At 39.2% G+C, this 27,177-nt stretch overlaps 1 protein-coding gene across 2 annotated transcripts; it reads right to left on the reverse strand.

The window, feature by feature from the left end:
- sptb (spectrin, beta, erythrocytic) lies at window positions 1–27,005 on the reverse strand. Of its 2 annotated transcripts, XM_052580692.1 has the most exons (37): window positions 26,706–27,005; window positions 23,217–23,455; window positions 14,623–14,774; window positions 14,359–14,532; window positions 13,543–13,649; window positions 13,352–13,432; window positions 12,881–12,996; window positions 12,679–12,791; window positions 12,401–12,588; window positions 12,192–12,309; window positions 11,612–11,770; window positions 11,171–11,473; window positions 10,894–11,044; window positions 9,907–10,777; window positions 9,659–9,796; window positions 8,773–9,532; window positions 8,377–8,579; window positions 7,618–7,708; window positions 7,348–7,494; window positions 6,829–7,098; window positions 6,450–6,674; window positions 6,254–6,343; window positions 5,767–6,051; window positions 5,476–5,606; window positions 5,117–5,321; window positions 4,739–4,962; window positions 4,372–4,522; window positions 4,009–4,253; window positions 3,783–3,921; window positions 3,613–3,697; window positions 3,321–3,517; window positions 3,137–3,210; window positions 2,987–3,050; window positions 2,506–2,762; window positions 2,190–2,363; window positions 2,033–2,075; window positions 1–1,934 (listed from the first exon to the last, which is right to left on the reverse strand). In XM_052580692.1, exons 2-37 carry the CDS (start codon window positions 23,371–23,373, stop codon window positions 1,749–1,751), a joined length of 7,074 nt encoding a protein of 2,357 aa, XP_052436652.1. In that variant the 5' UTR covers window positions 23,374–23,455; window positions 26,706–27,005; the 3' UTR covers window positions 1–1,748. The 2 variants fall into 2 exon arrangements, with proteins under 2 accessions (XP_052436652.1, XP_052436651.1); XM_052580691.1 differs by lacking the exons at window positions 23,217–23,455; window positions 26,706–27,005 and adding an exon at window positions 20,403–20,962.
- Between the last annotated feature and the right edge of the window lie 172 nt (window positions 27,006–27,177).

The following is a 27,177-nucleotide window of genomic DNA, read 5'->3' on the forward strand; positions in this document are numbered from 1 at the left end:
TTAATGGTTACTGCAAACAAATAGTTTATTGATTTTCATTCTCCTAAAATGAGTCATAACTTGCTTTCAACTTATCATATGTGATTTTGCATTGAACATACAGATATAAAAGGATAAGAGAGAATGGAGGCATATTAGTTGAAAGGGAGTACATTTTGACATAAACTGCAGTGTGTTTGAACCAGAACCAGAGAAGAAAGATTTGGAGGTCCAAGATGTAATGGCCGAAAACAAAACAAAAAACACCATCTTAATAAAGCACCATACTGACCTTCGCAAAAAAAAAAAAAAAAAAAAAAAAAAACTCTGGAAACATTTTTCCTTTTTCAAAAAAACCAACAGAGATGAAATTAAAACAAAAAAAACATTGCTTGTAGCTTGCAGTGCCTGACAGAAACAGTGTGGACATATACTTCCATATATAATACTGAAAAAGAAATAGGACCCCTTTGGAAATAGGACACTAATATTCTGTGTTCAATTCAATGTACTGTTTTACTGTTTTGATACAACATTTTAAAAACTTGTGATAAAAACTCATCTATGTAAAATGAATATTTAATTAGAATGATCAGAATATGGGCATTAAGTTTAAATGTATTAAGGAAGTTGAAGTATTATTATTATTATTATTATTATCATTATGTTACAGGTAAAAATTTTCATTCCTTTTCCATTATTTCTACATTCATATTCGTATGAAACACTATTATCCATGTTTTCAAACATTCATTCATCAAGTTTAATTTATACTACATTTTATAAGCTGTTTACATCACTTATAAATTTTAATTATTGTTATGATAATGTGAGAGATGCATTTAAATGCTTATAATGTTTTTTCTGTCCTTGTGTAAGGGCGTTTATAATGTGACTAATAGTGGGGAACCTGAGTTATGAGAGGGTAAAACTCTTATCTTAAAGATATAGCACCATGTTAAATAAATATATCAGTTCATGCTTTGCTAAAGCATTCAACATAGTTTAGGTTATGGAAAAGAAAGAAAAAAAGCTACCTCTCTCATCTTTGTATTCTCTTCAGTACCATGACTGTACTTCTTAATGCATTCATACATAATGGCATTAATATGTTCACATTTGAATATTATTATAATATTAATATTAATGTGTGTTGGAATAAAGAAAAATAAAACACCTAAAAAGTCTAAAAGTACACTAAACACTGTGCTTATTGCATATAGTGCATGTTAACACAATAGTACAGTGTTAAACACCTTCATCATCACACATGCTAGCTGATGACCATTTACAAAAAGAAACACCTCTCCTATGTCATCCTCTGTTTAAATTCTATAAGTTCCGATGCAAAGAGCACAGTATTACATTTGCAACCATTTTAAAGGAATAAGGCAGATTAACAAAACTAAGCATGTTATTTATAGTCAAAATACATACTGAAGCATGCCTAGAAGAAACTCAACACATAAAAAAAAAACCAAGACAAAAATAACTAATTTTTTCTTACAAATATTTTTGGTTAAATTTGATCGGTTCCTGTGCTTTTATTTGTATACAGAGTGAATGTGGCACGTGACTCTAGTATCAGAAAAACACAGCAAAACATATAAAAGCAAACTCGTGGACATTAGCAACACCTCATTAGCTTAGATACAGGCAGCAGTGTAATCTACATTTCAATATAGCTAAATTCTTACAAATTAATATAATGTTTAAAAAAAAATTATCAATCTGTTCCATTTCACTTGTGTCACATTCTGTCCAGGAGTTTATTTCTTCTTAGCGAACAGACTAAACCTTTTCTCCTTTTCCTTCTTGGTTGAGGGAACCTCTAGAGTAGAAGAAGAAGGTGGAGGTAGGCTTTGTGCCTTCACTCCCGATGGCCCTGCAACTGGTTCTTCTGTTACAGTTTGTGATGCCTGTTCTATAACCAGAGTCCAATTCTGGAGTTCCTCCTGTGGTCATAAAAACATAATAATTAATGTTTTTTTACTGGCATATTTCAAAGAATATATTAACTAATAAGGAACAGTAGAAGCAGTCAATGGGGTACCTCATCTTTACACTGGAACAGATATTCATTTCCATCTTCAAGTCTGGCAAATGGAACAAGGATAAAACAAGTAAGCCCTATATGTAATATTTTTCACAACACTTAAATACATTTTTATTTAAAAATGTATATCAAGGTTGATGACCAAGACCCTTACCGGAGTTTGAACACCTGCTTCTTTTTCTTATAGTTAGTCAAGATCTCGCAAGAAGCATTGGTTAGGTTCAGGGGTTCCTCACCATGGTAGGTGACACTGTGACTAAAGCTCTTGGCGTCCTTGTAAGCAGAGAGCTGCCCAGGTTTAAGCACACAGTAAATGTTGTTCCAGGACCTGAGACGAGAGATGAGAAGGTGGACCGTTTTAAATTAAGTTCAACAGTAAAATGATGACTACTTTTGATTTAGCCAAATTCACTGTTATATTCCTGGTCAATGGCTTGGACACTTCTAGTTGTCTCTAGACAACAACTAACCTGTTGGATGCCTTCTTATTAGGTCCCTCCATCTCATGTTTGCGGGATAGAAGTCCCTCCATCAAGACTGGTTGAACTTGTGAGGATTCAGTGGGAAGCGTGGCAGCTTTTTCTGACTCTTTGGTAACCTGGATGGATGTGGAAGGGTCCAGCTCCAGTGAGCCACTTTCCTGCATTTCTGAGATCAAAGGCACAGTGGATTCCCCTGCTGTGCCATCAAATCCCACGGAACTTGGCTCTATTACTCCTAAACCAGACTGAAGATCACAAAAGAACAAAGTTTGAGTACAGATTCAAACAAGTATTCCAGGTATTAATTTAACAAACATTTACAGTACAAAAAGTGAAATTATATTTTTGGGTATTGTATGCTGTATTTGCAATAGGAGATGGCAACATGAAATGTGAAAGAATATCTGATAAGAAGAATGTTGTTAATGAAGAGAAAGATGACGAGATTCCTACAAAAACCTGAACTCACCAGAGACTGTTCTTCTGTGGTGTAGATTTGTGAAGACTCCTCTACAAACCCGGTGTCTTCTCTCCTAAGGTCAAAGTTTGAATGTCAAATTTTAGTATGGAATTTGCCGTTAGGGAGGTACAGTGTTACCAAGATTGTATATATATACACCTGCTCTCTTTTTCCGCCTCTTGTCTATACTGTTCTATGTCCTGTTGTTGTTTGCGAATTTCCAACAGCTCCAACTACAACATATTATTAATAGTCAGTGAGTGGTGACTGCCAATGCAAACAATTCACATAATTTGATGTATAATTTATGAGTTTAATGTGTAAAAGTTTAAATCCCACATACTGTTGTAAGACGTTCTAGTGCTGAGAAACGCTCTTCCCATGTAGCAGTGGATTTCTCGAAGGCTTCATGTCTCTTGAGCAGTTTTTCAACCTCATCCACTGTCTCACCCAGATCCCTGCTGGCCACGTATGGCTCCTGGGCAATCAGCCAGGCCTCTGCCACAGATGCATCCCTGGCAAACTGACATACCTCCAACACTAGAGGGAGATATAATTATAAGCAGTTGTAATATGCAGTAGTGTGTATGTTTGTGTGTCTTTTCATGCGTGTTTGTTGACATTTATGGACTTACAAAGTCTAAGCCATTCCCATCTTTCATCCCATTTGAGCATCATCTCTTTCCTCTTCTCTACTAGTTGCATCAGCTTCTCTTTAATCTGTGAGCACACGAAGTTTACATGAAATACTTCCTTTCCAGACCCTTCATTGTGGCTACACCTGCTACCCTCCATGTCTGTTTACCTCTGCAGAGTCCTTATGCTTGCGTTCCAGTAGGGCTCGGCCCAGCTCCACACACTGATTAAACTTTGGCCCACGCGTCTCAATTTCAGCACGGATCCCTTGGTGATACTTAATCAGGAGCTCCACTGAGGAGACATCTCTTCATTGGACAACAAGAAACAAATTTCAACACTAAGAAGAACATAAACATCTCTACTGTAATAATTATAATTATACATTTCCATACCGTGGCTTTTCCTGTGTCTCTATCTGCTGACTGATGCTTTCCATCCAGGCCAGCAGGTCTCTCACCATGGTGAAGAAGCGGAATTTGTCTGCAGTATCCTCCAACTGCTTCCTCCTGCCTGCGCAAGCTGCCAGCAGACCATTCCAGGCCTCCACAACCTCTTTTTCAGTTTCTTGAATAGCAGTGGCCTGGTCTCCTGCATACTGTGCATACAGTCTAGTTGCAGTCTCCCGGAATTGTTTCACCTGCAAGTAAAAAGAGATATGACAAATCCCTAACTTTTTTAGATAAATATATACAAGAGAGATGAAAACATAAAACTTTTTATGACAACTGCTTGTTCATGTAATGTGTTTCCCTTGCCTGTTTCCCGAGGGAGCTGATGGCTCTTTCAAATGCAGCATGCATTCGGTGGAAGGACTCTGCTTTGCTGAAGTCTTCTCCCAGATCCTCAGGAAGCTCATTCTTCTTCTCCTCAATCTGAGTGACTAGCTCTTTACCATCATCAAAATACCTGACCAAATTCACAGAATATTTTAGATAATGTTTTCCATTCTAATTCTGTACCCGTTACTATACTTCACACTGTTGAAGATACTGTGAAATTATTAGAATTTTGTTCCATAGGCTTGTTTTTATGCGAGATACAGTGAGTCAGTAGGAATACTGTGATTTTATAAAAGCACTGCACTCTTTAGTGATTTAATCTATTAAATGAATCCATACTTACTTAAGCAGGTCATAGGAGGCTGTAAGGAGCTGAGCACGGGTGTCGATGAGCTCCAGCAAATCTGCCCAGCTTTCATTGACTCCATCCTTCCACTCCGCTAGAGTTGCTGCCTCACTGTGTCCTGTTTCAATCAGATCATCTATGATCCGGTTCACAGTGTCTATACGTTCTTGACCCACTGTCCCTGTCTCCCGTGCAAACTCCCTGAACTTATCTCGGAGGATCTAAAATATTAATGGAATCAGGAAAATATTGATTGTAATTATATTCATCTAAAACATAAATATGAGTGAATACATTGTGTATTGCACATGTCAAGACATGCTTTTGTGTGCGAGACAGTAATTGTGCTTTGTCTAGGGACAAGTTCCTATTTACCGTCACATGGTCAAGGTCTTGTCCCATCTCTTGTGAAGAGGCCACCACATCACGCTCTGCAATCCACTGCTCAAGATCCTTCACTTCACGACTAAGCAAGAAATGATGATATGTGTGGTCTAGCTTCTTTTTGCGGTCCTCTGCAAGCTCCTTCAGCCCAGCATACTGCTTGTCAACTTGTCCTTGTCTCCGGATGATGTCCTCACTTCACATACAGACAAATAACAATTAATCTTTGTTATGGACTGTTTTTAACCTACACTGAGGTGCCTCATAAGTCAGAGAGATTCATTCAGTTCAGCTTGGCCATCTTATTTCAATATAAAATACATTGTGCAAAGACAATTAGCCCTATATACCCATCTGGGTGCTCTTCAGCCAGCATCTTCTGGGCACGGTCTACCAGCTGCTGGATGGAGTGTGCATAGTCATCCACTGTCTGCTTTAGAAGCAGGTGTCGCTTCAGCATGATCATAGCACTCTGTTCATCCTACAACCCAGAGAGATTAATTGCCAGAGACAGTTTATTTTAGTATGGCTTTTCATTGCACACAAAATTTGGAGCCATCAATAAGTTTAAATAACTTTTTTTAAGATTTTTTTTAAGACAAACAGCATAAAACAGCAATACTGTATGCTGTACACTCTACCTTGGCCTTCTCATCAGCAATCATGTAGAGTTCTTGTTCCCCTATCCAGGCCTCAGCCTCATCTGCATCATTGTAATACTGCTGGGCCTCATTAGAACCATAGAGCCGTGCTCTCCGTTTGTCCATCTCATCCTGCAGCTTTGCCCACAGATCCTGAAGCTTCTTCATCTCCTCAGACATGTGTTCTTCTTCTGGACTACCCTCTGCTGCTGCCACCATTCGCCGACCACGCTCTAATACTTCATCAATGCGTGGCTGGTGACCGTCAATCTCTTTTTGAAGAGACTGTGCATGACATCAGAGGATTGTAATTAGAAGGGTAGGTGATGTATATGAAAGGAGTCATGATCACATGGTGAATATAATGTAAATTACTTCCAATACAAGTTTAAACAGAACATAGATGGAGAAAGATCATGTTGTGTTCTGCCAAACTGGATAATTAGGAATGATTTATGAGTGTATGTGGAAAAAATGAAAAACTCACTTGGTTCTTCTTGAGCAGAAGTTGGACCGTCTGAAGATTGTTGCCATGTTCTTCTGACATCGCCATTGGTAACCTCTCATTGACCCAGAGCTGAGGAGAGCAAATCAGAACTTTTATGTAAGAATTCTTTAGGAAGAAAGATCAACAAAAACGAATGATGCATCTTGAGAAGCTGTAATGCTAGGCATGCACATACTATCTCATCCGCAAGATCTCTGAAGAACTGGTGCACTGCCTTAGCGGCCTCCAGCTTGCCCCTGCGTTGGGCGAGAGGTGTGAAGAGCTCCTGGAAATCCCTCTGAAGTGTCTGCTGCTCAATTTCAAGCTCAGGTTGGTCCTCTCTAAGAGAAGCATGCTGCTGTACAGCTTCTTGAAGTTCTTCGAGCTCCCGTGCACGATCCCGAACTTGATTCTCTGTCATCTAGGGGAGAATAGGGCAAATTTAAGCAGTATTGTATAAATGATCACAAAATAGGGAAAGGCAAAGCACAGACCATAGTTGGCTTCACATGAGGTACCCTATGGAATTGTAGAAGACAAAAAACAATGAAAAAGTAACACATTTAATGTCACACCTGGTGTTTCTTGAGTAAGATGTTGGCACTAGTAAGATCCTTAACTTCTTCATCCACATCACCCTGGAGCTGCTGCTGCAATTTAGCCAACCATTTCTTCAGGTCAGCAAGGCTCTGATCAAACAGCTCAGAACGGTTTGCATCAAAAAGGAGCCGAGCCTTCTCCTGTGTGGTGCTCTCCAGCTTATCCCATAGTTCATGAAGCTTAGCAAGACGATCAGTGACAATGGGCTCAAACTCAGGCTTGGATTCCATCAATTCCTGTCCCTCCTAATATGAGCATGGTTGAAATATTAATTTTTTTCAGTCATTTCAACACATTGATACTAGGGCTTCAACAGAATCTTATATTGTTTAATAACAAATTAGTGCTCAAGGTAGGTATGTCCTTAAATGTTTAAAATTTATTGTAAAAATAATTATTGTATGAAAATTTGATGTTTTTTTTTTCTTTTTGCTTTTAACTTCGGAAACCCAACTGCAGTGCTTTATTAAAGTCCATATAAAATTGCCATATACCTTATCAATATTATGTAGCCAATCCTTGTTAGATGCTAGTTCTGCCATGAAGGCCTGGTGTTTTTGCCACTTGCTATGGAGGTTACGAGCCTCATCATATGATGTATCCTGTGCAGTCAGCATTTTCTCATTTATCCACAGTGTAAGCTAAAAAAGAGAAGTAAATGTACATTGAATAAGAGAAAAGGTCACAAAGAACTATATGTTCATATTAGAAACAAATGTGTGAGATCTTGCATATATGAACGTTTTGAGTAAAGCATTACTCACATCCTGGGTGTTTTGAAGGAAGTGCTTAAGTTCCCTGTTGTCCTTCAGTTTCCCTGAGACTTCATTGGCTTTGTCTCGATTCTTGTTGTACCTGAAGAAATATACACATACTGTAAATACATAAGTTATTTAATGGTTGGCCTTTAGTGCAGAGTGGTGTAAGAAATTTATATGGTTAAATGTGAATACTGGCAGACATTGAAATGGCTTTTCTTTACTCCTCCATTTTCTCACTGCAGAGAGAACACTTTAAAAAAGCAACATAAGCCAATGGATTAGGTATACTTTCACATAGAGATCAATACCCATCAGGGCAGGCGCCCATCTTAAGGAGCTACAGACTGCCTGGGCTAATAGGGGAAATAGAGCTACTCCTTTACAGTATAATGCTTCTCTCACACACTGCCAATTCAGCACAAATTTATGGGTGCATTAACATGAAGTTTGAGGAGAAACTTTTGATTGCTTTCTAAATTACACTGACATTGTGAGTTGACAAGAGTAAATTATTTGATTTAAATGTTCTTGTCATTCCATTTTATATACTGGTCCAAAGGATAAGTAATAGGCAAAATCATTAACTTGTCTTATGTAGGGATGCTAGAACCTATTGAACTGAAAATGTTTTATACACTTTTACTGTCTTAATTAAGCATGGAATTTGGATTGAAAGGGCTTGGTCAAAGAGGAATGTTATATGTAAAATGTTTTATGTCTGACCTTGGAAGTAAAATAGGTGAAATAATATAAAAAACAGACCTATCTTCAATAGAGCCCATCTTGTCTTTGACCCTTTCTGAGTAAAGGTTTCCACTGTCCACCAGCCTCTGACCAGTCTCCAGTGTGTTGAGTATCTTCTCCTCATTAGCATCCATGGTGGTAACAAAGTCCACGTGTTTCTTCAGGGCCTTCTCTGCTCCATCCAGGGTGTCAGGCTTGTCTATGTGGGCTAGAGTGTATTCCTTTTAAAAAGTACAGGAAAAAGACCCAGAAAGAGATAGCAAATAAAAAGTGAGGAACAATATTATGGAGCTGTAATTGGAGGTTATTTGCAAAAAATATTAAGGAGGTAGCAATATTGGCAAGATTTTGGGTTACCCAAAATTTCTGTTTTCATTACAATGTTTATCAGATGAATACTGAATGTATGTATACCTGGTTATTTAAGATGGCATCAGCCTGCTTGGCATCCCTCATGAACTGTTGGAAGCCAAGACCCTGATCTAGGAAGCTCTTGCGGCTGTCCCACATTTTGTGCAACTCATCCCATCCCTTATCAAGACCGTCCAGCCTCTGCTCCAGCTGCTGGTACTGAGGATCATCTTCTTGGCCCTGAATGACAGCTGCTCCTGTGTCCTTCACACGGTGGTAGTCTTCTTCATGGCTATCCATATCAGCTCTCACAGCATCATGAAGACTCAGGAAATGCTCAGCCTCTGGTAAACCATCAGGAATATCTTCAGATGCAACAGCCTTCTGTGTCTTGAAAAGCCAGGCTTGAAAATCATCCATGTCCTGTAGGAATGTTTGCAGTTTGCTGACCTCCCCAAGAGAGTCTTCACGGTTTTTCAGGGTGTGTTTCAAGGTGTCCCATGCTGCATCCAACTCTTCCTGTCTGGCAAGTATATCAGAAGCATGCTCTGGGTGGTCCATAACAAGCTTCTGGGCCTCATTACGCAGGAAATCCAACTTATCTTGGATGGCAGCAAGGTCTCTTTCCATGCCAAAGAGCTTTCTCTGAATGGTAATGACTGCAGCCAGGTCATTCCCAAGGTCTTGTGTTGACTCAATGACCCGTGTCTTCTCTTTTATCCATGCTTCTGTCTCATCACATTCAATATCATAATTATGTAGGCTGAGGGCTGAATCTACTTTGTGTTTCTTATCCTCTACCATTGCTTTAAAAGCTTCCCATCTATGAGAAGAGATAAAAAGGACAATTTTTACTGAAAATTCTTAATGTACAAAGGTACATTAGGCTACTGATTATTTATAAAGTATTTTTCTATTTGGATTTCACATCCAGGATTATAACTCTTACCTCCTATTGAGACGAGTTTGACAGTCTTTCACTTGTTTTGTTTGTGGATGTCTGCTGTCTTCAAGTTGTTTGGCTGCTTTATTGATGTTGTCAACCCGAGCCTGCATATTACCCATTTCCTGAGCAAGAATGCTTAGCCTGCAAACAAACAGAAAATTTTATAACAGTGGCATAAATTGGAATAATTTCCCAGTTTATGAAACACACTTACAGTACTGTCTCTGTGTTCATAAAACTAATAGCAATACCTATTTTGTACAATTTCTAGATCTTCCAAATTCTCTGGTGTCTCCAGCCCAACCAGCCATGTCTCCTTCTGGCCCATCCAGAGCTCACAAGCATCTGTCTCACTGAATATTTTGTAAAGAGCCATGGTGTCATCCAGCTTCTTCTGCCTCAGGTCAGAGAGGGTCAAAAGCTCAATATACATATCCCGAATATCGTTCAGACGCCCGTGGATGTCTGGTGTACTCCTTAATTCCTCAGGAAGTGCATTGGCCTGTTTGGATAGAGCGTCAATTGTGGCTCCGTTCTTAGCAGCCTCATCTCTTAAGTCACGGTGTTTCTTGAGCAGTCGCTGTGTAGTGTACTCATCATGCCCAACATCATCACTGCTCATCTGCCGCATAGCATCAACTAGCCAGGCTTTGAGGTCATCAGCATCACCCTGAAACTGGAAGAAGCTTTGGGTGTCTTGCAGATTTTGTTTACGGAAGGCGGCCAGTTCCTCCAGCTGCTGCCACTGATTTCGTACATCATCCATTCGCTGCTGTACTTTGGGGGAACCCAAGTGCTTGGCCTGAATCATTCTCTCTCCCTCGTCCATCACCTGCTTCAAGTTGTCCTGTCTGGCAGCAAGCTCATCCTCAAAGACACTGTGTTTGCTCTGCAGTACCAGCACACTGGTCAGGTCCTTACCATAGTCAAGAGAGGAGAAGATGTGCTCCTTTTCCCGAATCCAGCTCTCCAACTCTGCAATTTCCCATAAAAAGTTCCAAAGTCGTCGTGACTGCTCAAGTCTGGCTTTCCTCTGAGCTGCCCGAGCACACAACTCCTGGTAGCACAGGTCCAAGTGTTGTACCCGATCACGGATTACTTGTGGGTCACATGGTTTATAACCTAGGAAATTAAGAGCAGCAAAGTAAAATAACAATATCACAATGTGTTACAACTGCAACAAAAAAGACTACAGAGAGTGCATCACATCTATTATATAAGGATTCAACTGTACTCACTGTCACCATTGGCAAATTTAAGAGCAGCTGCATTGGCTGATCGTACTCTTTCTGCCTGCACTGCTATATCTGCTTCTAGCAATGAATGTTTCTGCAACAAGTCTTCCACTTCCAGTAAGTGTTTTCCAAAGTCTGGGGACAATAGTCGGCTCTGAATAACAAATGACACATTAGAAGATTGATAATGTGGTTTTGCTTCAGTTACATGAGTTACAACCATTATATTTAAGCAGAGCATATAAATCAAGCACACAATTTACAAATTGGTCCTACCTACCTTCATTTCATCCATCCAGCTAATGATGTGGAGCATCTCCTGGAAGATTCTCTGAAGGGTAAGGTTCTTGTCTAAACGACCTCTGCGAGCTTTCAGAAGCTCCTGCAGGTAGTCCCACAGCCTCAAGATATTGTCTTTTCTTGCATCAATGCGTTTAGCATCATGGTATCGTTCTGCTTCCAGTTCTTTAGACAAGGCCACCAGTGCCTTAACACGTTCTTCATATGCAGCAATGTCGGTCTCTATCGCATCATGTTTCTTCTTAGCTGCTTCCACTGCTGGTAAGTCATAGCCAAAGTTATCCTTAAAAGTAGAAAGTAAAATAATGATCATTAATGTCAATCTGCAGGTGTTGGCAACCATGAAATGATGGGTATCTAAATAAATAAAGGCTCTCGGCACCTTTCATCTTTTAGATAAAAGCTGTGGATAGTGAGTTACCTGTGTAACCAGTCTCTGATTCTCTTGAAGCCAGGTCTCTCTCATAGCTGCCTTTCTGTCAAAGCGACGAGCCATCTGCTCCAGCTTTTCCTGCCTGATGAGTTCTTCTCTTAGGACACGCTCACGGTCATGTTCTGCCTTCTCCAACCGCTCCCATGCCTAAGAAGACAGGCACAGGCACAAACACACAGCTCAGAGCCTCTCGGACCACTTGATTTATTATTATGTTCAATTTTTGTCACTGTCCCTACAGAAAATGTGCACAAAGTGGTTAAGAATAACTGGTGTGTTTCATAGCAATGTTTTTCATGGATTTATTGATATACCTGTGCTTATTGTGCCCCCCATTTAAAGTTAGATACAGGATATTTCTACTCAGCCTCACCAGATAACAACTATATATTATATTGTTCAAAGTTTAGAAGATAAAAAGGCAAAGACTTTTTAACACATACAGGTTCAGAAATAGGGTCATGTTCAAAGCCTGACAAGTGGCATTATATTGCACCTTCGCTCACTGGAGGTTGGAAATTCATATTCCTGAGTTTAAATCAATGCAGCATTAACCTTAGCATCTTACCTTGTTGATATCAGACACCAGTGCACCCTCTTTAGGTGTGTAGACTCTCTGATTGTTGGCTCTCATTCTGCTCTGGATGGTAAACAGAAGTACTTCCAAGTTGCCTTTCTCCTGAAATCTAAAGAGTTAGAGTTAAAAAGTTGGTTGCTTAGCAGTTGGTTGCTTACTACAAAAAAAAGAGACATTTGTTCATAAATAGCCTGAATTACTTAGGTGGCTTCTCCACGGTACGGTAAGAGTTGAAAGCCTGAAGTTGCTGTTGGACACCTGTAAGGGAGTTAGCAAGCTTGCGGTTGTTCAGCACAATAATGGTTTGTTCAATCCATATTAGCAGGTCTGATGACAATGTCTCATACTTCTTAATCATCTTCTCTGTTTCAATGGCCTGGTCTAGCACCTGTAGAATATGAGTATAGGTCAATTAAAATGTCCTTTTGCAATAAACACATAAAATTCACATGGGAGCGGACTAGCTCAAATTATACACCTTGCCAACTCGCTTGCCCTCAACTGCCAGAGCTTTCATCTTGGAGAAGTAGTGGTAAAATGCTACAACGTATGTGATTATGGACTTCTCATCAGGGTTCTCAGTGAATACATCTGCAAACAATAAAATATACATTAGTTTTTTCTATAATGGGAGGATAATTATTAAATGTTTGGCTTAATAGTCAGCAGGTGTTACTTGCCTTCTGGGTCCAGGAGCTTGGTGACACCAAGCTTTTTTTCAGCTACATTAAAGGCCTGCTGAAGGTTGTGAGTGGGGTTGGACCTCTGTAGATTGCCATAATCCACCAGATCTGGCCTAATAGAGTGAAATTAAGAGGTTATATCTATTTTTTTATTGATAGGATAGTATGAAGAGGAACAGGATCAGTTTCATTTCTCAGTGGTTGCTAGAAATTCTAAGACATCTAATCTAAATTCTTAGGGAAATCTAAGAAACACAAGATGATCTAGAGTAGGTCTAGAAAAGGTTTAGAGTCTCTCTCCATTTAATCTCAGTGGTGTGTAGAAGAGACAGCTGTTATCCATATGAGCACATCTACTCAGTGTACAGTATGTCAATGCTTGTCTCCTAACCACTAAACAATAACCCCACAAGCTATCTTTGATCTTAATATTTACATTTTGTCCTAAACATTTTTTCTATTTATCACCTGTGTTTGTGAATGAGAGCGTTGAAAGCCATGCCATCTTTCCAGCTTGTGGTGAAATTGGTGATGTTTACATTGGGGTACCTGCAGAGACAAAACGACTTCAGACAAATCTGCAACCACAGATTTCTCATAAAAATAGAGGATTTGCTGTCAGCTTAATTACTATTGAAGTATGACCACTGTTGTCCTACCCTGCAGTCTTCATCTGGCACCAGAGGAGCAGTGCATCTTTGGCTGAGCGGGTCTCTTGCCGGCCTGTCTGGTCAGCTTGTCCTGTCTCTACTATAATGTCTTGAATCTGTATAAGAAAAGAAAATGAACAAAAACCCACATGAAATAAATCCCACATGTGCATTTAAACTATATTCATACCTCTTTCTGGACCTCTTTTTGTATTTCGGTCAACTAGACATTCTTTTTGATTTGAAGCATTTAAAAGCAGTAAGTTCTAATATTGGTTGACATATCATGTACTCTAAATCTTACATTAATTAGAAGAGCTACTGTAAGTTGCCCTTGAGCATCCATTATTGGATATGCAGAGCAGAGAAATATGCATTGTTACTTTATTTAGATTCTGACATTTTATGTCTCAATAGTTTGCACATCCCTGTGGTAAGCAGGCAGAATAAAGAGGAGTCAACAATTCCCATTTCTGTCTTTTTCCTTTAATTTTTGAGGGACTGAATTGTGTAGCAGACTATATTGTTTGAAGTAGCTGGGCTAAAAATATCCAGCTATCAAAATAAGAGATGTAAAAATAAATGAAAGCTTTTCCAATCAGGCAAATAAATGTAAGCTTTCCTATCAGCCAAAGACACAATACAAAAACTCTGCTGTAGTCCACTGTATCATAACGTTTGGTTTGTTCAGTTTTATGGCCTGAAAATGTTTTATTTTATTTTTTAATATCTAAACTTTGCTTACCCCTTATTGTTTGGTTTAAATTATACTTAGAGGCACAGAATGAATAGATTTGGTCAAAAAGTATAGAATAATTGGCTGACCTGGAAACGAAGAATGATGGTCCAGATAAGGCCTAGGATGAGCCGGTGGTTCCCATCTACAATATCATGTGATCCCATGTTCTCTAAGTGCACCCTCTGTTCCTTTAGAAACTGTAAAGCTTTGTCCACATTCTCAAGACAGTGGATCCGCATTCGACCCTTGGTTGGCTTGGGCTGAAGGGTGGAAAAAGATTGAGAGTCAAAGATATTAATGGAATCACTTGGAATGATTGTGGTGTGGACAAATCTAGGCTTGACACTCACCAGTCTCTCCCCTGACAGAACCTCCAGTAGTTTGATGAGCATTCTCCCATCCCGAAGGTCTAGATAGAGATCTGAGATTCGACAGCTGACTCTGGCTAATATTGAATTCACCCATTTTGTGAAGGTCTTCTTCTGGACAGCCTCTCGCTCATCTAGTTTGTACAGCAAGGGGAAAACATTCAGCTACTCTGACGTGGCCTAGATTCACATCTGATTATTTATTTGCATGGAAAATAATGTAAATGGTTACATTATAAAAAATAATTCTTTGAATCTCAGGAATATATCAGAATAAAAGTAATAAAATAAAAATAAATAATTTGCATAAATAAATAGGCCTATTTGTAGGACCAATAATATTATTTTTTTTTTGGCAGAGTGAAAATTTTATGGCAATAAGCATTTTCATTTTCATATCATCTTAAATTTAATTCAGTACAATAAACAATGTAATGATATTTACTCAGAATTGTGCAATAATAATGTTCAAATGTTTTTTTTTTAAATCCATTACTGTAGATGTGTGTAATTGTGAATGTGCTCAACTGTACTGAAAATAATGTCACAAAGCAAAAAATCTTATTGGCCATAAAAATAGGCTTAATTTTTATGATTTCTGGAGTTTTCTTGAGATTCACCCATTTAGATGGAGACAAGACACACATGGAATTTTTTTTATAACTCACACTCAAACCTTCAAAACCCTATTTAAACCCTATTGTTGTGACAGACTGTCACAACCATGCAATGATTATTCAATATAATCTATGTATTTATATTCTTCATAGTGTAGATTTATGTATGTCCATGTGTTTCTCAAGTTTAATGCAACATGACATATATTTAAGTTTCTGCTGCAAAAATAACAAAATTGTGCATTCTTAATGCGTTTCATAAATGATTCAGATCCTACAGCTGCAGGAACCTGGAAAGATGGAGGGATGGAAATGACAAAAAGAGAGCTAAAAAAACAGAGTGAGAGAGAAGGGAGAAAAAGACATTATGAAACGCTCCCTGTGGGATTGTTGTTAACTAAGTTATAAGTTGTTATGTAACTAAAACATTATAATCTGATGTGGGTGAAGAATGTATGCATGCTTTTTAGCCAATCTAGATTACCTTCCCATGCACAAACTACAGCTAAACTGTCTCAGATTTGACCCTCTTCTTGTCTCAGCCTTGAATCAGACTCAGCCTTCTCAGGTCTTGGTCTGGATTTGGATTAAAATGAACTGATCTCACCTACAAGACTGACGTTTTGCCATATTTTCTGAATAAGATTCTAAAAAGGCATGTTTTGGCAAATGGATTTGTGCTTTAGTCCCACTTTATATTAGGTGGCCTCAAATATTATGTACTTACATTTAAATTAATCATTTGATACAATGCACTTATAGTATGTATACATGTTTTTATTTGTACTTTTTTTAAATACCTGCATGTAATTGCATCTGTAATTAATTTCTGTAATTACATTTATAATTACACTGTTGACCCATGCCTTACACCTTAAAGGAACACTCCATTTTTTTTTCTGAAAATAGGCTTATTGTCCAACTCCCCTAGAGTTAAACAGTTTAGTTTTACCGTTTTCTAATCAATTCAGCCAAACTCCGGGTCTGGCGGTAGCCCTTTTAGCTTAGATTTGCATAAATCACTCAATCTGATTAGACCATTATCATCTCGCTCAAAAATGACCAAAAATTTTCAATATTTTCCTGTTTAGTGATATTACGCAGAGCCTGAAAATAGTCCTCAGCAACTCTGCTATTGCTGCAACTACACAAACTAGCCAGGGACTATTTTCAGGCACTGCGTTATATCACTGCTCCTGCTGCAACCATGGTACAGCAGCAAAGTTCTTTGATTATTACGCCAGAATGAGAGTATAGCTCCTATCCATATTGGCCTAGAAAATCATATCATATAATATTCATATCTCAGTATTTTTTGGCCGATTTTTGATATACAGTATTTCACTGTATTTTCATTTTTAAAGGTACAATTTGTAAGATATTTGCAGTAAAATGTCCAAAAACCACTAGTGTTCTATATTTTGTCCAGCTGATTACTAACAATATCTCTAATGTTTTCAACTACTTGTAAATCATGAGAAAATTCCCATTCTAAACAGTGACACGGGGCAGTGCAGTTGCACTGGTAGAGAATCCCAGAAGGTTCATGCACTTCTGACAGAAAAATTAGAATATTTCCCTGGCTTTCTAACATTTACAGTAGGGGTGCTCCCGGCTCGGCTGCAGGATGAAATGACTGAGGGGGCATGTGAAATTGTTAAGGGGGCTTAACTTTATTACACCATCAAAATGCTTTGATGACTGTCATGTTCATCGGCTGTACTCTCAATCACACTGTCCTTTTTGTGGTCTGAAATACACTGCATATACTTTCTTATGTCCATTTTTGAATATTAATGATAATTCACATTTTAGCTGAAACTTAATTGCTGATTTTTTTTTTGAATTGCTGATAATATCACACGTTCATAAATTTGCTCGACGGACACCGAATGGCGCAGGGTTGGATTAAATTTAAACAACTGTATTCTCCATGTGACTTAATACCCACATCAGGAAATCACACAGTCGACAAAAGATAAGCCAGCGTCATTTATTATGAATAATTAACCCTTTCACACTTAAGTTTAAAATATAACTGACTCCCGAGAGTAAAATTTTTCAAGGCGACAGTTATTTTAGAACGTTCCCCCTTAATGTTTCCATGGCAACGCGTCATATTTGTCACGTGAAACACCGCAGTCACAATAATAACACTGTGTAACAGATGTAGGCTATCCTTCATTTCGTTTTTCCTTTTTTATTCGAAATATTCACAAACTTACTTACCATGTCATCAACTATCCTATATTCCGATTCTCAAATATGTGTGAGTGAGTGTGTTTGGTCGTTTAAAAATCTTTATAACAATAGAGTAAACTTTATAATTAGCATTCTTCCACTGTGTTTATCTGATATGAAAAACACGTCATCAAATTATATTTGAATATATTGTTTTTGCTGCTTTCACAGACTCCAAATGTAGCCTATTGTTTTACCAGTGCTTATGTGTAGCCTATTTAAATGTATGAAATCTAAAATAAACATTATGAGGTTGAAAACACTGCATAGTTGTGATATATGACAGCGTTGAGCTCGTCCGTATCTGGCTCAGCGCCAACCAACGCGAAAGACGTTTGAATCTGGCAGTAATGTCACGAGTCACAACACTGAACATTCTAAATCCCATGGGGATAAGGTTAAATTATTATTTAACTCAAAAGGTTGACCATTTATTTTTAACCATGAATACAAAAATGAAACAGAGGGGGCACAAGTCAGATCTGAGGGGGCATTGCCCCCTCGTGGCGCCGGGCCTGGGTGCTCCGATCACGATTGGCTGATCGTTAATGCGCATCTCGTCAGAAGATGCGCAAATAAATGCTGAAAATGAACGTGAATTTGCGCAGCTTCTCAGTTAACAATAGCTCTGTGTAGTAACAGTTGCTCTATGTGAAATCATGCACCTGATGGAATTTACCGCTGATTAGAGAACCGGCTTTACTGATGAGATTGCGCATAACAATTGGCCGATCGTGAGCAGAGCACCCCTAATTTACAGATGGACAATATACCAGTGAAATGTAAGTTCTGCATTCAGGAAGACAGCACATCTCAAACACATTAAACAGCGCGAGTAGTCTGTGTCTCTTATCAGCAGCACATGCAAACCTTTCTGTCAATACATATAAACTAATATGCAAAATGAAAGTATGTCTTGCCAGTTTTTAAAGGCCTTAATATGAAGCTTGTAACATGTTTAGAACAAATTGGATTATGCACTTTTTCCGAAGCAGCTCAGTCTGTGTCCTCCCCTATATTTTCAGATGCGCTCGTATTAAACTACTGTATATCGATTTAAATAGTATTGCCTCAAATCGAATTGATTATAAATAAAATATTGATATATCGTACAAACTCGATATACCACCCAGCCCTAGTCTGTTGCTTTAAAAATAAAGAAATACTTGTTTATAACAGTGTTGGACCAAAAGCACATTCTTTGGCAGTCTATCTGTAAAGACAAAATAGCTTTCATTTTGCCATAAAAATTTACATTTGAAATGTACAAATCCTGTCATGTTTCATATCATTAAAGTTAATGTTTACATGCAGCTATATTTCCAAGTATCACATCTACCACCCAGACCAGGCCATGCTAACCAGACAAACCTTGACTTATTTGGTTACACCAAAAAAAAAAACATTTTTAAAGGATCAGGTCAGGTAGGAGAAGCTCTATAAAGCTCTATAAAAACAACTGCACAGTTTCACTTTTTAAAGTGCAATTTACCATGTTCCTGTCAGAGTTACGAAAGCTCCAGATGTGCTAAAGCATAATAAGAGAGCTAAGCTTGGAAACACTACATATTTCATGATCAAACTACTGCCAAATGATTCCTCTTCCTGTCCACACTTTGTACAGCAGGACTGTAGGCTAACCTCTTCTAAATGATTCTCTCTCTCTCCATTAGAACCGCAGTGAGTCTAAATAGAATTTGTTTCACCAGAACCCTGCTGATCTCTGATATTCTCTCAAGCTCACATGTAAGGTCTGTGAAATATTCATATTGATGGATTTTCCCTGTACACAACAAGCCAGTGTTTTTCTCCCCCACAGTAGGCCCCCACTGGATGTGACCTGCAGTCTCACTAAATTCTCATACCTGAGTCATTGTTTGAGCTCTGGACCTACAAGATTAGGTTCTTACCAACACAATGTCACAAGTAACAGATATATCCTTCAATATAAATAAGTACCCATTTTATGGTCCATCAGAACAAAACTGCTCCGTTTTACATAGAACTCAATTCTTAGGGGCTTGCAACTATATTTCTCAAAATTTCAACTTTATAGTGACCAACTATGATTATCTTTCACAACTGCGACTTTAGATCTTACAGTGTGACTTCATATCTCATTCTTACTATATTTCTTATTGTAACCTTTACCTCACAATTACTTCATTTTTTATTTATTCTAAAACGGGTTTCCATAAAAAACCATAACCCTAAGTATGAGCGTGAATTTTAGTGACGCATGCCAAACACCATTAACTAGAGCAGTAGAAACATAATATGCAATGTTAACATTTGTGATAGTTATAGAAAAATGATTATGTACTGTCCTCTGTCTGTTCCACAGCATTAAAAGAAAACTCTCATCGGAGAGAAAGAGGAAGCACAGTTTTACGCAAATTAACAGTGACAGTCAACTTCTCTAAAAATAAACAGAGCTGCCAGCAGAGAATAAGTGAGGTAGGAGACCTTTGATGCTGAATACCCAAAATCAGACAAAATGATTTTTTTCTGTAAGAGGTAGGAATAGCTGAAGACAAGAAGTAGATTGTCTGCTGGTCTACCAATTACTTTGTAATTCAGCAAGAAAAAGATTGATGTGGTGGGAGGCAAGAAGTATTTTTTTCCACTGAATGGCATTTGTATGAGTTTGCCATTAAATATTTAGAGGTAATGCAGTGAGCAATTAGGCTGTATATACAGCATAGATAATGAAATTAATAAATACTGCACATGAAAAGACAAACCAGTTCCCACAGCACCCTACAGAAAACAATCAAGCATACCACCTTAACGCCCTTCCCATTCTCTACCTAATGACTCCCCTGTGGTGGGGTGGAGGGCTATGCTGGGAAAGACTGCCCCCTTTTTGAGGATGGGAGAAAAAAAAAAACAGCAGGATACTACCTTGCAGTTGTCTAAACCGCCCATCTAGGATGGAGTTGTTGAAGCAGATGTTGGAAGCACTGTAGCTCAGCCAGCGTGCTCGTCTCATACTCCGGGATGGGGACAGGGGGCAAGATGGTGAGGAGCGTGGAGGTGAGGGCCGAAGTCCCCTCGGGGTGCAGATGGAAGAGGATGATGAGGTTGAGACTGTAGAAAGAGTCATGGGCGCTACTTTAGGTGCGATGCCCAGTAAAGTTCCGTTTCTCTCTGGCAGGTGCTCGGGTTCCCGAATGTGGGTACTTTTAGGTTTGCCCCCCCTGCTCTGGGCCCTGTAAACTGGCGGGGTGCTTCTGCTCCGACTTCCTGGTGCATTGGTCCTGGACGGGACTTCTTTAACCGTGGTATATTGCCGGCTGCTGACTTCTCGCACGACTGGGGTAGGGCGGATTGCAATGGTCTCTCTGCTGGTCTTCAAGCTGAGCTTGACCTCCCTCAGCCGGGTCTGGCTCACGGGCACCGTGCGACACAAACAGGGGCTGCTCATCCTCACCACGCTTAACCAACACCCAAGGCTGGGAATGAGCGAGACAAACAGGACCCTCTTCTTCCCTCCTTCTGTCTCGAGTCCTGTTATCTTCTCTCTCTTCCTCTCGCCCGCCCTCCCTCCCTCTCTCTCTTTCTCCTTCCCGCCCTCACTCACTCACTCACTCCTCATTTAGTAGTGATGCTGTTGTGCCTCTCCCCGGCAGCACATGGAGTGGTTCTCCAGCACCCCAGCCATGCATATAATATGCCCCCATTCCTGTACGCCCCACAACGCACAAACTCATCTAAAATTTCATAAAATGGCTGTACACGTGCTAGTGTATGTTTTGATTTCTTACAAATACAATGTGATGTCAAACTGTAAGTGTGTGCATAAGCAGTTTGGGCCCTGATGTAAATACAAACTACAAATGCATTAATGACTGTGTACTTAGTATACTCAGAGGGATGCATGTCTGTTCAGAAGCTGTAAATCAACGGTGAAGAATGGGAACCAATTCTCGCTCGCTAGCTCGCTCGCCCTCCCTCGCTTTTTAACTCTCTCTGATTGCATTACAGAAAGAGCAGAGCACAGACGCTCCGACAGAACACATCACACTCCCCCTGGCTCAGCAACATACACTTGGCTTAAAGAAGCAGGCCAGTTTCGAGTACACCATGGCTAATACATTTCAAAACAGAAAGACCTCTAGCCTGAAAAAAACATAACTTATTCTCACAAAACTAAATGCACAACATATAAGTTTTAATTTATATTACATTACAGTATATTTTAGTCAACCATAACTGTTCACCAGTACACTTTAACCAAATATAATATAACCATATTTCAAAGTACTTATGAAAATTTAAAAATGTACTTCAATCCTACATATGTGGAGGAAAAAAAAACACTTTAAAGTTCAGATAACTGCCTTTAATATCAATTTAAACTATAGTACATTTTCATTTACGGTAATTGCAATTATAATACCCAGAATAAAGCTTTGTTGTTAATTTACTCATCCTCAGGCCATACAAGATGTAAATGCATGAACGAATCATTCATTTGAACTGGTTCTTTTTGGTGAACTATTTAAACCATTTTACCAAATTGGACTGAACTCCCTGAAACAGTTCAAGGCTCAAGTAGCACAGATTTTCAAGTTAACGAATAACCAAGGACCATGCAGCAAGAAATCTTCTTTACTGTCCTACTGAAGAGAAATCTTGGATGGCCAGAGGTTGAGTAAATTAACAACAAAATAATTTTTTTTGGTGAATCTCTTTAATTGACAGAAAACTATATATTCAGTTCCCACTTGTATACTGTTTCACACTCTAGACATTTTTAATGTAGATATGCACAGCTATAAAGCAATATTCTGTTACGGTAGATATTAATGATAAAATTTGCGAAAAGGAGAGATGTCCCAAAATGGTTGCAAAAACTCTATATTTTTTTAATGCAGTCAAAGAGGTCTTTCCATGAAGCTTTGACTTGGGCCAATAAAAAAAAGTTAAAAAATAAAAGTTGTGACATTTGCCAAGTGTGGTAACCCATACTTGGAATTGGTGCTCTGCATTTAACCCATCCAAGTGCGCACACACAGCAGTGAGAAGTGAACACACACCCGGAGCAGTGGGCAGCTATATATCCAGCGCCCGGAGAGCAACTGGGGGTTCAGTGCCTTGCTCAAGGCACTAAATATTGAGAGTGGATGAGAGTGCTTTTTCATTCACTCCCCACCACCTACAACTCCTGCCAAGGCCGAGACTCGAACCAGCAACCTTCAGGTAGCTAGTCCAACTCTCTAACCATTAGGCCACATCTGTCCCCAGTAAGGGACCTCCTAAAAATGCCATAGAAACCAATCAGAACACACGAGCAACAACAACAGCATCGTGAAGCACCACTCACGTTTTCTTCTGAAAAAAAAATTATGATAGTGTACTGTCCCTCGAACGGTTTGCATAACTGTCCTGTGTAGATTACCCAGTCTGGTCATGAAATTGCTATTTAAAACTTGCTGTCTCTGAGAGCAGAAGACCACACAAGTGTGCCAAAAATTACAAGCTCCTGCAACCATCCTGGAGATCTAAGCTATGGGCACAGTCAGGCAGGGCAGCTGTCCAGCTCAGTCATACCAAGGCTGGGTGTGTGCAAATGATCCAGGCTGGTCAAGAGGGGCACGAGAGGATAGGGTTCAAATGTCTGTACATCTGTATATGTATTTGCACATTTGTGGACTCTGTATATCCAAGCCAAAGCAACATGTGCTCAGTTTTATGTCACTTGAGATGACTCACCTGCAAGCGCTTTAATGCGCGAGCGCTCAAACAGTCTGGCCGAGCTGTTGTCGTTGTCGAGCTCTTCGTCAGACAGTTCGAAGCGGGTGTTGATGCGGCTGTACTGCTGAGTGATTTCAGCATTGTCAAAGTCTGTGGTGGAGGTCATAGTTGCCATCAAGATGAAGAGGAATGAGAGGGACCAAACACCTCAGCGGGCCACACGAAGACGAGACCGTGGAATGCCAGAGATGGATCACCTGAAAGGTGAAAGAGATGCAGGAGAAGTTTAAGTGCACATTTATCTTTTTCAGATTTTGCACCGAAGTGACCATCATACATTTTTACATTTCTGTTTGCACCACACTATATTTAGATACTTGTACCTAAGGGGCTGTTCACACAAAAAAATGCAAAACATGGGCAGTGAAGGAAAAAAGGCAACCTAAGGTCCTGAGTGAACTAGAGAGTTCAGTTTTTAAGAAACTTTGTCATGTGCAAGAGACTGGAAAAGACGTTTGAGATGTTTAAATAGAAAAACATTAAAGTACAAGAATGCAAAAGTGGGATCTGTGTGAACAGCCCGTTATTGTGTCCCACATACCATGATTATATAAGCCTATTTATATGCAGTGGTGGCAAAAATAATTAGAAAACTAATATTTTCACAAGCTAAAAAAACGGTTTAAGTCAGTTATATTTCTATCTTTTGCTGTAGTGTGTCAGAAGGAAATAACGGATGAAGTTTGCACAAGGAGTCTGCCAACAGCCAGTGCTTCAAACAGAGATCTGATCTCATCATCATCCAGTCTGTCTGGAATAACATTACAGTAGGAAATTTACAAAATATCTTCATGGAACATGATGCTTACTTAATATCCTAATGATTTTTGGCATAAAAGAAAAATCAATAATTTTGACCCATACAATGTTGTTTTGGCTATTGCTAAAAATATTCCCCAGTGACTTAAGACTAGTTTTGTGCTCCAGGGTCACAAATATATGTCTGAAGCATGACTGGAAGAAATATTTATGAAAGTAGACGTGTGCAAATTTGTGGTGGTACTTATGCCAAAAACTGACTCTTGCAGTTGCACATCCTCCTATCATCACCTACCCCTCTGCTTGTCCCCATCTATAAGTAATAAATAAATAATACAATGAATAAATATATACCATATCTGTTTTCCTTATTGGATGTTTCTCTACACCCTCAAGATTCCAAAGGCCGCCATTTTCAGCACATGTCCTCTAACCGTCACTCTTAACGAGGGTGTGTGTTTTCGCGTGCTACTGTGGAATTGCGGGTGAAGGTTAGCCACTAAGATAGTTCTATCTTTGTGAGGCATGTTGCTCATGTGTAGTCTTATCACCCTAAACAGGGGGCTGGGCAACCCCTCTGGGTTAAAGAATGTAAAGTGCACCCTTCAAAATTTTCCTACTTCTTCACGTGCTAAGTAATTAGATATTTGCCTGCGTGGTTTGTCTCAAAGTCATATAATTAGAGTGGAAAATCTTGCTAAACATTAGCCGTGAACTTCTTGAGACAATCCAAAGCTTCTGCTCTAGTTGGCTCCAGATATCTAGGCCATTGAAAAGCACTGGACCAAATTAATTTGATCAGGGTTAGTGTACTGTAACAATTCCAGGCGTCACAATCAACATCTGGCTCAAGAACTGAGGGAAGGGGAGAACTAACAGGTGTCAGAAAGAGTGGTGATGATGGTTTTCACTCGTTTTCTCTCTCTCTCTCAGTATCAGGCCAGCACAGAGGGGGTGTTATCAAAGAACTATTCTCCACCCACCAGCGGGAAAGCCGTTATCACAAGAGGCACAACTTCGCTGCTTATGGTGTCTCTGTCTCTGCAATATGCTTATGTGCACACATGACGAAGTATGTACTATCTCAACCAAAAAAGAGGGCAGTAGGGACTGCTATGAAAAAAATATTCACCTAAAAGAGAAAATCGTGTCATGTCATTCCCAACCTGACGTTCTTTAATTTTTCTAAATCTTAAAATGCTAGATTATTAAATCTGGACATTTCTAGGATATTCATTATAGTCTATTTGGCAGTAACTTTCAAATAAAAACTGTAGCTGAAATACTTTAAGAGCTGTACAGTATCTCTAGCTAATAATATCTATCACAGCCATGATAATGTCATGGTGTGTTTACTCTCAAATTCTGCAACCGACGCTATCTAGTGTCCAGGAAGCCGACACAGTGGGTTATATCTCACATGTGTGAGGGGAGAGGCCAGACTTAGGTGTGGTATGAATCATGACGCACTGTGTGTGCCATGTTACTGTAGGAACAGCTGGAGCCTGGCACTATGGAACTAGAGTATTCTGTGTTTAAATGAAAGTAAATTGTGGGTAAAGACACCACCTTGAAGAAACAAGTTTACCCTGAAACTGATTTTCTGTCATTAGTTATTCACAACAATCCCTCATGACTTTCTTTATTCTGAAACACACAAAAAGAAATGTTTCAAGGAATGTTCACGCTGCTCCTTTCCATGCACTGAAAACAAATACGGCTGACACGATTTTAATGCTTGAATAAACTGTTCTGTTAAAGATGCAGCGAGTTCAGTTCAGGCAAACAGAGCAATACTATTAATAGACAGAATAACACAAACTATTCCCGGAATGAACTTTCTGGTCATATTATGAAGTTCTGGGCAGTAAGTAATGGTGTTTACACCACAGCAGTTCTCCCTATAAGGTGAGGTTGAAACAGCTAACAGACTTTTAATGTTTCAGAGGCTTAGTGACAGCTGTTTTTCTTTTACCAATGCTGTGAAATTGCTTTCTTCTGTTTATTCAATGAGAAACAAAGAGACCGGCTGAATAGGCATTGATCATCTGTTGGAAAGTCCAGCTGATAGCTAACTGTTGGAACATGGTGGCTAGTTTCTAAGTGCCCAAACTGATCTGTGTTCCAAAACCCAGGTTGACTAAACATTTAACAAGCTGGTTTGTTTCCGGTCCAACGTGGTCCACCAATTTGGACAAGATTGACTCAGCTAATGTCCCGCTTGGACCTCAGAGTTGCTCACAGAGTCAAATTAATGAAAATATAAAAGAACAGCTGATAGGTTTCAATTTAATATAAATGTAATCATCATATTTCGTCAAGTTCTCATAGTGAAAAACAGATAATTACAGTTATGTAAAAAAAAAACAAAAAAAAAACGGTTCTTACATATTTGCATTGGTTTGTATCCAGTATGTTTTCTCAAAGGGGTTTTTATCTGTACTGATCACACGGTTCAGTGCTCAACAGGTCGCTGCACTTCTCATAAGAGTGCAATACTTTGACGAAAGGAACAAAAGGCTAATTAAACATGTCACTCCAATATTAAAAATACTTTTTCTATTCAGAAATATATTTATAATGTGATTAAAACAAAACCAGAAACAAATATCTAATATCAAATGACATTGGGAACCCCAAACTGAAGATAGGATGTCTATGAGTTTCATATGTTAACAGTAAACTTACCTACAACTCAAAAACAATCCTGGAGAATGACACGCTTCTTTGTCGATGTCTTTAGAATAAAGTCCGTTATTTGAAGGGCAGTAATGATCCCATGAGAGGCGCTGAGGTCTAGGTCACGGTGGGGGAGAGCTGCAGCAGGGGCAGGGAGTGCGCAGGGGCGCTCATTCTCCTCAGCCGCTGTTTGACCCACCCAAAGAGTTAAAAATAAAGCAGACCCGCGGAGAGGAGCGCAGGGGACGCGCATTCCTGTCAAGAGTCACTGACTTTAAAAGGCGTTCCCCACCCTTCCACTGCTCGCCTCTAATGCAATAACACGAGCCCTGCATAAATACACCCCCAATTATTTACAATTCGCTTCTGATCGATAGGGAATTGTGCCAGTATGGATAGCTACGTCGTTATTTTACACGTTAACACTTGTTGCTTGTTTGCGGTTTTCTAGTTCTCCGTAGAGATTAGGCATGTTTGTTCT

Source organism: Carassius gibelio, chromosome B17, assembly GCF_023724105.1.
Source record: "Carassius gibelio isolate Cgi1373 ecotype wild population from Czech Republic chromosome B17, carGib1.2-hapl.c, whole genome shotgun sequence".
NCBI classification, from domain to species: Eukaryota; Metazoa; Chordata; class Actinopteri; order Cypriniformes; family Cyprinidae; genus Carassius; species Carassius gibelio.